Raw genomic sequence first — 12,682 nt, 5'->3', positions numbered from 1 at the left:
AAGTCCGGGACAGGATCCTCAGCCCCACCGCTCGGCCCGGCTCGGCTCGGCTCGGCTCACCCCAGGTCCCACGTGCCACAGCCGCTCCCGCCGCTTCCGCGTCCAGGCCCCGCCCCGACTCCGCCCCTCCGGCCCCGCTCCGCGCGGGCTCCGCAGGCCCCGCCCCTAGCCCCGCCCCCTGCCGCGCGCGGGACTCCGCGCGGCTCCCGCGCCCCGGCGGCCCCGCCCCGGCCCGCGCGCGGCCCCACGTGCGCGGTCGGGAGGCGGCCCCGCGCCGCCGCCGCGCGTTTAAATGTCCCGCCGGGCGCGGCCCGCGCCGCGCGCAGGGACGGGAGCTGCCGCGCCGTGAGGCAGCAGGCGCCCGGCGGAACCCGCCCGCCTCCCGCCCTGCCCCACCGGCCCGGCACCCGCCGACCACCCGCTCCCGGCCGGCGAGGGCCGGTGCGGCGGTGAGTGAGCGGCAGCGCGGGCGGGCAGAGGGCGGTGGGCGGCCGCGGGGCGGGGGGAGCCGGTGGGGCCGGTCGGGCCTCCCGTTGCGCGCCTCTACCAGCCTTTGTGGGGGGGGTCTGCGGCTGGGACCCGCTCGGCCCCGTCCCGCGCTCGGCTCGGCTCGGCTCGGCCCGCCGGCCAAGGCGGGTGCCATGCGCCGGGAGAGGTGAGTGCGCCGGGCCCGCCCTGCCTGGGGCCCTGCAGGCCGGGCACCCCGGCAGCCTCCCCAGCCGGCGCTCGCTCAGCTTCCCCTCTCTCCGCAGCGACTGCGCGGACGACAAGGGTCCTGCCAAGGGGGACGCGGGTGCGGAGTACGCCATGCGAGCCCGCAAGAGGAAAGCTGATGTGGCCACGGTGAGTGCGGGCCCGGCCCGGTGCCCGCGGGCCAGCGCCCGCCCCGCCGCCGGGCTGGGCCCCCGCGGCCTCGCCGCCTTTTGTTGGGGTGCGGGCCCCACGCGGTGGGCCGGGGGCTGGGTGGGCCTGCGGGGCTGTGCTCCTGCGGGAACAGGCGTGTGTCACTATGGCCAACAGCTGCTGGGCCCGCGGTTTGTGCTCCGGAAATCATATGTCGCTTTTTGTAGTTCTTACAGGATCCTGATGAAGAAATTGCCAAAATGGAGATGACTAGAAAAAAGCCGTGCGAAAAACAGGTAATTGAATTGGCTTTATATGTAAATATTGTAAGCTCATTTAACCTTGCACTTACTTTGCAGTACATCATTATTTATGGCAGCGTGGTGAAACAGGTATGCTGCTGCCACATGCTGCATAGCAGTGGGCAAGGGGGACCGTTGCCCTGGTTGATGATGGAGTGTGCAGAACAATTCCGTTCATATGTGTAGTTTTGAAGCCTTTATTAGATACAAGGCCTGTGTTGGTCTGAAGCATTATGTTAATGCTGAAGTGAATTCAGCTGTCCTTGAGTTGAAGGGTGCACCTGTCAAGCCTTTAGACCTACTCTGCATTTGCTTCTCTAGAGAGGGGCAAAAGTACAGTCATGTGCTTATGCTTGTACGTGTGCTCCTTAAGCATGCAGACAGGATCGTCTCTTGAGGTGGTGCTCCTTGAAGACATGTCTCTACTTCTCTGTCATCTGGGAAAGAGGAGAGCGTCCCCTTTTCTCCTAGATCAGCTCTATTCCCATTGACAATTATCAGACAGACTAAGTAAGGGGTTCCTGTTAGAACTTTGAAGTGTATACTTGATTCTCATGGTGTGGTAAAACAGGCTTTGTTTCTCTGTAGAACAAAGGAATATCTCTGTGAAGTCACTCTACCTGTGAAAATCAGTCCTGCAGTGGCGGTTGATAGTGACCATTGCTGACTTTCTCAGCAAGGCATGTAGAATGAACCAGCTTAAAAAGTTGAATGCCATGTGGTGTGTGATGTTCAAAGTGTGATGCTTCTGTACCTTGAGTAGCCTGTGTTCTGCAATAGATGCATTCCCTTTTTTTCCCTGGCACGTGCACTCCTGCTCAGTCCCTGTCACTGAGCCTTCAGCCTGTCACTGCACACCCACGGTGATGCTGAAGGTGCAGAAGTCAGGGGCAGGGTGTGCAGCCTGTCCTCGTTTGGGAGGCCAGGCTGTGCATAATGTGGCACATCTAACCCAAAGTGGCAGCTGGAAGTTCTAAGACTGAAGTGCTACCATAACAGATGGGCATCATTGTTTGGAATGGCCTCTGCTTGTTGCAACTGCGTACACTAGTTATCAGTCAACATATTAAGCAGGGCTCAAATGGTGAGCATTTAATGAGGGGATCTCTCCTTCCCTTCTGTCTTTCTTTTGCACAGTATATTAAACTAATTTCTCACTTCTGACAAGGAAGAGCTGTCTGTCCTTCACTGCAGCTTTCTCCTTCACCAGAAGATTCATTCTGTCTAAACTGAGCATGGCCTTCTCATGCATGTTTATTGCATAATAATGAAGAATTTGTTTAAAAAATCTCAATGGGGACCCAATTTTACTGTCTTCCAGAAAGACAGTGGAAGGAAACTTGAGGTACCTTTTGTATATGCTGACCTAAACTTTCAAAGCAGATAAAGACTTCCAATTTCGTCTTCTTGTTTGTGCTCTTGGCCTGGTAGCCTTTCAGTGTTACTTCAGGAAGGATAGGTAAACTAAAACTTAGATAATTTAGGCAATAGGCATCAAAAATCGTTCTTGGGAATTTTTTGAGGTCATTATAGGATGCTGGTGGAATTTGACCCCTTCATTCTATAAACAATAAATAACATCATGCCTATATATCTTTCCCTGCATAGATCAGGTATTTTTGTTGTGACAAAGTAGCCAGATTGTTCCAGATCTGGTTAAAAAAGCTAACATTTGGCTGCACAGCAGCAGCTCTTCAGTCTATGGTGTGACACAAGCTATTCTCTGATATAAATTGCCATGGACCACTAATGAGAATATGTTTACGGTTCCAGCAGCAGTGTAGCAGGCTGGAATGATAGCCAGGGCGACAGTTATTCTGTGGAGACACGGCAGTTCTAAAATGCAGGCAGCTATGAATCCACTGCAGCCTATACCACATGACTTCTACATTAAATAAATTGTTTACTGACACTAGTTTATCCACAAGGCAAAATATCAGAGTCACATCCCACTTTATGACATCTTCATAGTCAATTCATTAGTTTTCTTCTGTGGAACATAAGGCCTCAGTTCTTAATTAGGATGCCGTTACCCTTTATGTGATGAAAGGGTGGCTATATCATCAGGTCTGTGACAGCAGAATATTGCATAAATTCTGTGTTTGATTTTGGAGAACTGGCACTGCTGTAATTCTGCTAGCAATTCTCATACTAATTCTGGCTGCTGTGTGGGGATGAATACACTTCTGAGGCTCCATGTAAAACAAAATTCATCTAACTAGATTAGAATAATCTGTCTAATTGTAATGCAAGTTGCATGGTCACCTCCATATAAAGTGAAGAATGGAATCTGCAGGTTAGTTTCTTTAGATGAAACTGGCTAATGTTTTCATGTGTAAAGGTGGAGTAAGCTCTCAGGAAGGAGTTTTGATCACTTTCTTACTAGATGTTTTTCAGAATCTGATTTTAGCATTGTCAAAGAGTTCCATCTAAGTGTTTTGAAAATAGCCTCAAAAAAGATTCTTTTACTAATCTAGATTAACTTTTGAAGATTCAGTTAAAAAAAACCAACAAAACAAAGGCTAACAAAAAGGAGTCCAAACTATACACAGGTTGAGAACTGACTTGGCTCTAACCTGGATTAGGACATTTAGACTCTTATTTCAAAGGAGTAGAAGCTCCTATGCTATCCCAAGAGGATTGGACCAACTTAATAGTGTAAGTTGCTCTTTTCTGTCCTGTTTGTGAAATCTGGAATTCCCTTCTGATGGCAAGGAAAAATTCAGTACTTCAAAGTAATGCATCCTATGAGTGAAAAGTGGCTAGAATTATAGGTCTTGATATTTCTGATGGGCAAACTAAGGCTGTGGACTTGGAAGTGATACCATTGTCTGTGGTATAAGGTGCTGCTCTAAAGGTGACAAACAGGCCTGTTCCCCTGCCATTGATTTCCATGCTGAAAAACCTCTGGTGCTGCTGTTTGAATGCAGTTCTGTGTCATTCTCTTCCTCTTGCTGCACTCCTTGCTTGTCAGTGGAAGCTCATTCTGGTGGCCCCTAGCTCCCATTGAGGTGCACAGTCTGTATTTTTAGGTGCTCTGCACTGAAGGCCCTGTCTGGCCTGTAACCAATAACCCCAGTGCTCGGTTTTGTGTCTGATCCATATCCTGAAAGTTGTTCAAAAAGATTTTTTTCTATGAATATTTGGTGTATCAGTGAATGGTGACATGCTGCAGGAAACTGAGGCCTGCTAATGTTTGAGCTTTATAAAGACCCCCACCTCTGAACTCCTGGGTTTTCTCTGTTTGGAGCTGTATGGGCTTGGGTGCCTTATCGTCCACCTTCTTCCCTCTTGGTACCTCTCCTCCTAATGAGCCTTCTCAGATGCTTTTTTTCCTCCAGTCTGTCTTTTGTTCTCAGGTCTGAGATAGAGATCAGCATCTGATTAGTTGCTCCTTTACCTAGAACATTACTGTGGGAGTCACCAAGCTTTCTTGCTGGGCTCCACACAGATTTGAAGAGGCTGTTCTCCCCACTGATGTTTTTGCTTGTGTGCTGCTTCAGCTTCTGTTTGTCTCAGAACTCAGGACTGTAGTGTTTCCTCTGTTAGGCTGCACAGATTCTGGGTAGCATCTGTTGCTTTCTGACAGGTCTTCACTTTTGGATTGGCTCTATGCAAGCCCAAAGGAAACTCTTCATGGTTTCCTCATACCCTCCCCACCTTAAACTGTTCTTTTTTTCAGTAGTGGCTCCTATTTCAGTTGCAGTGTGAGGTAATGCAGTTTCTTGATAGTGTTTCTTGCTTTCGATTGAGTGTCTTGCTAAATCAGTTTTAAAGACTGAAGAGCCTGATTGATATGCTCATTCTCTCGACCAAAATGTGTGCCAGAGTTATGGTGCTCCCTCACCCACACTAATTAATTCCTGTCTCCTTCCCCATAGGCTGCTTTCTTTTGAGGCCCTGCACATTAGTTTCATTCTTGTCTCTAGCTGAGCTGTGTACTTGTAGTGTTGCTCACATCTTTTCCCCAGTGTCTTGTTAAGTGACATTATGTTGTCAAAAACTGTTTTCCCTTCTTTTCAAAACACCTAAGAGGCTCTTGAACTTTGATTTCTGTTTCCTTATAGAAAATTGAGGGTGGTGAAATATCTTTAGTATTGTTGCATGTGATGTGTCTCTTTGAGAGCTTTGTGAGCAAGTCTCTTGTCCTTCAGAAGCTGCTGGTGTAGTAGACACCTTTAAATAGATACTGTATAATCTACTGCTTTTCTGTTTGCTGATTAACTGATAAGACAGCACTTCTCCAAAGGCTGTTGGCAGCTGGGCTTGCTGTGCAGTTTGGAGAACAAAGTGTGACTAAAGTCTAGTTTTGAGGGAGGACAAAAATTAACTTAAAAGCAACGCTGATGTGATATTTTCATTTGAACTTTCAGTTTGTAAGGAGTCTGTAATTTTTAAGATAAGGATACTATTCCCTTGTTTTGCCTCCTCCCCACCCAAATTAAATCCTGGCATGGCTGTGTATATAGCTATGCTGTGTTTGCATGTAGAACTCCCAAGAAGAAAAAAGACTTGCTCTATGTGTCAGTAATTTAAAGTGCAAAGCAGTCTTAGCTGTGAGAGAGCTGTGAAATGTGGTTTTGGTTTCATCAAGTCAGTGGTTTCTGTTTGTGAAACCGGTGCAGGAAGGAGCCATTTTGCTGGAAAGTGATGTCATATGTAAGAAAGATGGCAAAAATCAGCTGTGGAAGCTTTTTTGCAAGAGGCAAAGTTTCACATAGTGTTTTACTTGATGGTAGCTAAAGAGTCTTCTGAACTTGTTTTTATTTTTTTTTTAGCATATTAGAAATCTGTTAGGGAGTTCTTTTAGTGGTGCAGAACTGATCAATTTGCAGCAAGATGGCTGACTTCAGTATTAAACAGAAATGCCAAATTTTAATTTGCTTAGGCATGATGACTTGGTGCTGGCTTCATATTCTACTGCAAATCAAGTAGTGTTTTCCTGGGGCACTGTGTGAAGTGTACAAGATCCTATTTAAGAGTTAGATGGTAGAAGAGTAAACCTAGATTTAAGTTCTGGTCCAAATAAAAGTTGAAAGGACATGACAGGTGAAGTTTTGGATAGCTGATGTTTACAGACCATGGCAGAATTCAACATATAAAATTATTAGCTTTATAGTTTAGTAGCAATTGCTTAACATGTACTTGGCTGTATTCTGAAAATTGGGTCACAAGTGCTTTGGGCTTTTATCTTAACTCTGCTAAATGAATGAGTACAAAATCCTACAAACTATTTTGCTGTGTTCACCATCTGAGATGCTTTGCATGAGAGCATGGCTTCAGGCATATTATCTACATATTCCTGACCAGAAATCCTGACCTCATATTTGGGTCTTTGAGTTCCATCTGCTTGTTCTGTACTTGAGGGCAAATATATTTTTGGTAAAAACAAAACACAGCATGAGAGTAGGAGGTTCTGCCTTGGGTATCCTTCCATGAAACACAGTCCTTCAAAAGAGCAGGGTGGATGTTCTTCAGCTTTAGTTCCAAACTTTCTCTACCTTCTCTACCCTCTCTACTCAGCACAAGCGAGGCCACATCTGTAGTGTTGTGTCCAGCTGTGGGCTCCCCAGTAAAAAAGGGACTTGAGCATACAAGAAAGAGTCTAGAAAGGTCCATTAAGGGAATTCAGGAACCAGAGCATCTTGCTGATAAGGAAAGACTGAGGAAGCTGGGGCTGTTTAGCCTGGAGAAAATATCTGTGGTGATTTGTGTCAATTGTTTATAACTATTTGAAGGGAAGATGTAAAGAAGATGAAGCTAAGCTCTTTGTGTGAGGGGACAAAAGGAGATGGACACAAACTGAAGCAGAAGAGGTTCCCTGTGAATATTGTGGAACACTTTTTACTGTGAGGGCAGCCAAGCATGGCACAAGTTGTCCAAAATTGTTCTGGACTCTCCATTCTTGAAGATATTCTAAAGCCTTCTGGTCATGGTCCTGGGCAGCTGGCCCTTGGTGGCCCTGTGTGAGCAGGGAGGTTGATGAAAAGACCTGGAGGTGCCTTCCAGCCTCTACCGCTCTGTGATTCTGTGCAGTTCAAAGAGATAAGACACTGGCAAGAAATTGTGACAGAAGTTATGAGTGTTATCTACCTACAGCTAAAATGATTCCTTTAAAAAGCACAGTGTGAAATCTGGTGTTTGGTTTGACAGAAGTCCTGGACTAACATCCACAAGCATGCCCACATGCTGATTCCCACTCCGGACAAAGACGACGATCCCGTCCGTGTCGATTACTCGCGCTTTATCCACCTGAGCGTTGTTCCCACCAGAGCTACCCCACTGCCAGCTCTAGGGTGAGTGTGCTGGGCTGCTGCTGCTCTGCCTTCCTCCTGTCTCATGAGCCAAGACTAAACATTGATCTCTTTTAGCTGGGCAAACAAGGATGATGTATGGAAAAACATGATAAACAAAGAAGAGACCTATGTGAGGGATAAATTCTACTTGCAAAGGCACCCCCAGCTGCAGCCCAAGATGAGAACCATCCTTCTAGACTGGCTAATGGAGGTAAGCTTTTCTGTGCTTCTGAGTGTTTCAAGTGTGCTTTTGTTGAAGTGCACTAATAACTGTCATGAGTGCACTTCAGGAGCATGTTTAGCTCCAGATACTTGTCTTCATCTTAAATTTTGTCAATGAATGACACCAAACTTAAAGAATATATGATGTATTGAGCTGATGATTGGCAGACTGTCAATACATTCTGTTACTCATTGAGATTGATAGTGGGCAATAATCAATTTGTCCCTATCACAGGGTAAGCTTTTAAGATCACAGTGCAGACAAAGGCTGAACAAATAATTACAAAAGTCACTGTAAGAGGTAGGATGGGTAGCTCTGAGATCAGATCCATCTCCTAGCCTTTTTATCTGTTTTTGTCATGCAGAATGTGCTCCAGCTCCTCTTGTGTCTGAGTCTGTTTCACTGTTTGGGTGACTTGATGGCATAGTCCCTGTTCTTAAAGTGCTTGTGAGAATTTTCTCTTTTGAGGTGTTGGAATGATGGATCTTTGCAAAAAATGAGGAACTGATGTTCTCACATTGTTGGAACATGTGCTTGCATTTCCTAGAAGGGTTTTCACTCTGATCTGTTTTTTTTCTTGGAAGTTACTGTAATGGCAGTCATCTTGTGTCAAAGGAAACTGTTTAACTCTTGCAGTTAGTTAACATGTTACTTCACAATAGCAGTGAAGTAGAATGCTAATATAGATTTTATGTCTATCTTATGCTTTTTTTTTTGATACATATGTAGCATCTAGTTTTGACTCTTTAACACTGTTCTTGACCTTTGTAATCTGTGTTGTTTCTCCAGGTTTGTGAAGCCTACAAACTTCATAGAGAAACTTTTTATTTAGCACAAGATTTCTTTGATCGCTTTATGGCCACACAACAGGATGTTGTAAAAACACTATTACAGCTTATTGGTGTCACTTCTCTGTTCATAGCAGCAAAGCTTGAGGTAAGTGTCTCCAGCTTTACTTGCCATAAAAATGTGAATGGACACACAGCACACTTCTTGGATGCTGGACATATTGTGGAAAGCTTTATGGAGTTACTTGCTACCATTTTTTTCAAATGGGAGGCAGAACAAAGATTTTTTTGTTTGTTTTAAACATTCCTGTTTTTTTTAGAAGTGGGTAAAATTATACTGTGATGTTATCTAGTTTTCTCACTAGAGAATTCAGTTTTAGAATAAATGTAAAATTTTAGTTGCAGCTGCTAAATGAATTTTTGGCTGGGTGGTGTATACAGAGACCACTTGTTGCAATTTCATTGCAATAGACTACCTACTGCATGATAGTCTGGGCTATTATTTACTGGAACAATTCGAACTACTAAAATACACAGTACTTTTTAAGCTCTTAGTTGTTTAAAAGAGCTGATGTTCAGTCTGTTCTTAAGCAAGAGATAAAAGGCCTTTTCTTTAGGATGCTTGAAAATAATCTTGATGTCAGTTGTGATACAGTGACAGTGGTGCTGTAGTCAAACAATGTAGGTTTGTACTGACCCATCCAAAGTGAGAGTTGAAGGCTATGGTGGGCAAGAAATCTGTGTCTAGTAAAGGCAGAGAATACAGGAATTAGAATGGAGGAATAAGGAACTATCCCCCCTCCCCTTTCTGTTTCGGCAGGCTGAAGCAGTGGTTGTTCTGTTTATTTCTTTACTTTTTGTAAAAGTAACACATGAAACTAGTTGCAACCTATTCCACAAATTAAAGACTTGATCTTCTATCTTTCAGGAAATTTATCCACCAAAGTTGCACCAGTTTGCCTATGTTACAGATGGAGCCTGTACAGAAGATGAAATCATCAGTATGGAATTGATCATTATGAAGGTAATATTTACAAGTGGAATTAGTTTTTAAAAATGTATAGCATAATCAGACTTAAAGCAGAGCTTCTCAGTTAATCTTAGGTGCTGCTAACAGGCACAATTTCTCTTACTAATTAGAAAGCAGTGTTTTCTTTAGGTAACAAGTGATCTAAAGCATCCACCAGTATGTGTGTATTAACAAAATTATTTGTTCCCTGTCTGTATCAGCAGGAAGAGCTACAAGAGGGTATTTGATTTGCATGTTTTAAAGATGCCTTAACCAACTGGGATTAGAGTTTGTGATTGTTTAACCATCTTGCATGGTTTAAGTTAGGAACTTAAATTGGCACTGAAATCTTGTGTGTGTCTGTTCTTTCAGGCTCTTAATTGGAACTTAAATCCACTGACAGTTGTATCGTGGCTAAACATTTACCTGCAAGTTGCATATTTAAATGATCTTTATGAAGTAATGCTGCCACAATATCCACAGCAGATATTTGTACAAATAACAGAGGTAACTCCTTTCCTTCAAATGCTGTTTCACCTGGAAAAATGGTTTTCTGTCAGGCTTACCCAACATCTATTGTCTTTTAGCTCTTGGATCTCTGTGTGCTGGATATTGGCTGCTTGGAATATACCTATGGAATACTTGCAGCTTCTGCTTTGTATCACTTCTCCTCATCTGAGCTGATGCAGAAGGTTTCAGGTATTGGCATTTATAAACTTCAATCTTGTGTGTTGACAAATATTATGTCTTGATTCAGGCAGATAAATGAGTGTCTTGTGTTGCAGGTTATGAGTTCTGTGAGATAGAGGACTGTGTGAAATGGATGGTCCCATTTGCCATGGCTCTGAGGGAAGTAGGAAGCTCCAAACTCAAACACTTTAGCGGGATAGCTCCTGAAGATTTGCACAATATACAGACACACATCAACAGCTTTGATTTGCTGGTATGTACATGCAAATGAAGCCAAAAAGCTGTCTGTGAAATCTCTCAAGTCTTGTTTCTTTGGTTGAACATACAGTCAGCTGAAGAGAAGCATGAGCAGGTTGAGACTGAGGGTATTTAGATTATAAAAGGTATAAGGTTGTAGTCCAGATACAAAATTCTTGAGACAAATACTTTTCTTGGCACTGATTTTTTTAGTATTTTGTTTAAAAATATGTGCCTTCAGCCTCTCATATCAAAAGCATATAATTACCCTAGAAATCAGAAGCATTTCTCTACCCTTTGGGGTACTTCAAATACCATGTGTTAGACCTTTCTCTCTGGGAAATACCACTGATAGAGTCTTGTCTGATCTGGAGAAAAACAAAGATTGATCACTTGAGACTGATGTGGTGGGACTGTTACGTGACAGTGGTCACTGACAAGCAGTGGAGCAAGAGTGGTTATTAATGTGAGGAAACTTGCAGAGGATCAAAATCTTGTTCAAAGAATTGTGGTTTAAGCTATTGGGGTTAGTTTTTCTCTTTAGGTTATTGAATTCTAGGTAGAAGTTAAAGTTCTTCCTGCTCAATTGTTTCTCTGCTTAGCTCTCTTGAAGGTACAGGAGTGCTTGTATGTTATGAATGCCTAATGCTAATAATCAGATTCCAAAAACTAATACTGATCTCTTTGAGTTGTACTACAAGTAACTACTGTGTACTATGTGATTTATCAGTTACTGTTAGGGGAGTTGGATATGGATATGCAATGCATTTCCAGATTAACAGTCTATCAGATTATAAAATACTGAATTCTCTTGATCTGTTGCATAAACACACCAAAGTAAAGATTTCAATTCTTTTCCTCTCTTTTTCATGTGCTTTCAGGACAGAGCTCAAGCAAAACAAGCCACATTGGCTGAGCAAAATAGGACTTCACCTTTCCCCACTGGTGTCCTTACACCACCACAAAGTAGTAAGAAACTGTCTTCTGGACTGCAATCAGTCTGACTTTAGGAATTGTTGGTGGACAATTTTGCTCAAGTGCCTGTTCTGCTGGTTTTGGCTCCTGGTCCATTACAGAAATGCTGCCAGTGAAGTTCATAAGCTTTCACAGAATCTGAAAAGGAAACCTTACTTTCATCTGACAGAAGTTTTTCTATTTGAAATAGTTTTATTGAATGTTAAAATATTTTAAAGAAATGGATCAAGTACACCAGCCACTTGAAAGAACACTGAAGTGTGCTCCAGATGCTGCTATGGAGGGTGATGCTTGATCAACTGTTCAGAAAAAGGGCTTGAAGTTCAAATTAGTTACTGTGCCTGTTTGTCCTCTGGGTAATCTGCAGATTTCTCTCCCTTGCTGACAAATGGGCAAAAAGTGCTGTGGAAGACAACATTTCAAAGCCTCTTTTTCGAATGGTTGGCTTACAACTTGATGCCTTTTAAAAAACTCTTTATTGTAAAAGCTGCTATGTCTCTGTGTATTCATTTTTAATAAAAATGCTGTCTAAGACAGCTGGTTTTATGTATATTTCTATACTTCTTTTAACTATGATCAGTTAAGGTTTTTTCAGACTGTGACCATTAATAAGTGTGGCAGTTGGGGATGAATAGTGTAGAAACTATTGCTTTATTTATTTACCACTATTGGCTTATCCATGGAAACTTTTTATTTGGATACTAAAGTAAAATTGTCATGTTGGGCTACTTGGATTTCCTCTAGCCAGGTGCAGGAGGCTGGGGAGGGGATAGGTGACATGACAAGTGCATGGGGAATTAACACTCTGTAATGATCAGCTTACTGGGGAATTCTTGAATCAGGTTGTCTAGATTGTTACCCTGAGGTGATCAGTAGGAAAAGTCTACCTCTTCCTAAAAATCATTTAAACATTGGGGGTTTGGCACAGTATTTGACAAACAATCGTGTGCAGTTTAATTCTGGAGAGGTATGTGCCTTGTTATAGGAAAGTCTTTGACTTTTGCAATGTCTGAGAATCACAGAGATCCTAGTGGGACATTTTCTGGAAACTCATGGTTCTGGAGAGGAGGAGAACACAGAAATAAATGGTTCTTTGTTTTTTGTGTGTTTTTTGGTGCTTATTTTGAAGGACTGTTCAATAACACTGAAAACCTTTGTGAGACTACCAGGGTTCCTCATGTCCTGCTGCAGATAACTTAAATGCTACATTTAATATTTCAGGAAGCTCCTATTCTGTTGTTGGTTAGATTTTTTTTTTAACAGTAGTTCCCAGCAAGGCTGCTTTTTATTATTTTTTAAGTTATTCTGCTATTTTCTCT

At 43.2% G+C, this 12,682-nt stretch overlaps 1 protein-coding gene across 1 annotated transcript; it reads left to right on the top strand.

Moving 5' to 3' along the window:
• Positions 1 to 336: 336 nt before the first annotated feature.
• CCNE1 (cyclin E1) lies at positions 337 to 12,464 on the top strand. The gene is made up of 11 exons (XM_036390559.2): positions 337 to 449; positions 753 to 843; positions 1,071 to 1,139; positions 7,299 to 7,441; positions 7,517 to 7,652; positions 8,454 to 8,600; positions 9,381 to 9,476; positions 9,834 to 9,968; positions 10,049 to 10,160; positions 10,247 to 10,404; positions 11,270 to 12,464. The coding sequence occupies exons 2-11, from the start codon at positions 808 to 810 to the stop codon at positions 11,390 to 11,392; spliced, it is 1,155 nt and encodes a 384-aa protein (XP_036246452.2). The 5' UTR covers positions 337 to 449; positions 753 to 807; the 3' UTR covers positions 11,393 to 12,464.
• Positions 12,465 to 12,682: the final 218 nt, after the last annotated feature.

This window comes from Molothrus ater, chromosome 12 (assembly GCF_012460135.2).
Source record: "Molothrus ater isolate BHLD 08-10-18 breed brown headed cowbird chromosome 12, BPBGC_Mater_1.1, whole genome shotgun sequence".
Taxonomy (NCBI): Eukaryota; Metazoa; Chordata; class Aves; order Passeriformes; family Icteridae; genus Molothrus; species Molothrus ater.
This window is presented reverse-complemented; position numbering and strand designations above follow the sequence as displayed.

Coding starts and splice junctions, on each gene's coding strand:
- CCNE1 (XM_036390559.2), top strand. CDS start 808: ATGCGAGCCCGCAAGAGGAAAGCTGATGTGGCCACG. Junction 1,140..7,298: donor AAAAGCCGTGCGAAAAACAG/GTAATTGAATTG, acceptor TTGGTTTGACAG/AAGTCCTGGACTAACATCCA. Junction 8,601..9,380: donor TCATAGCAGCAAAGCTTGAG/GTAAGTGTCTCC, acceptor TCTATCTTTCAG/GAAATTTATCCACCAAAGTT.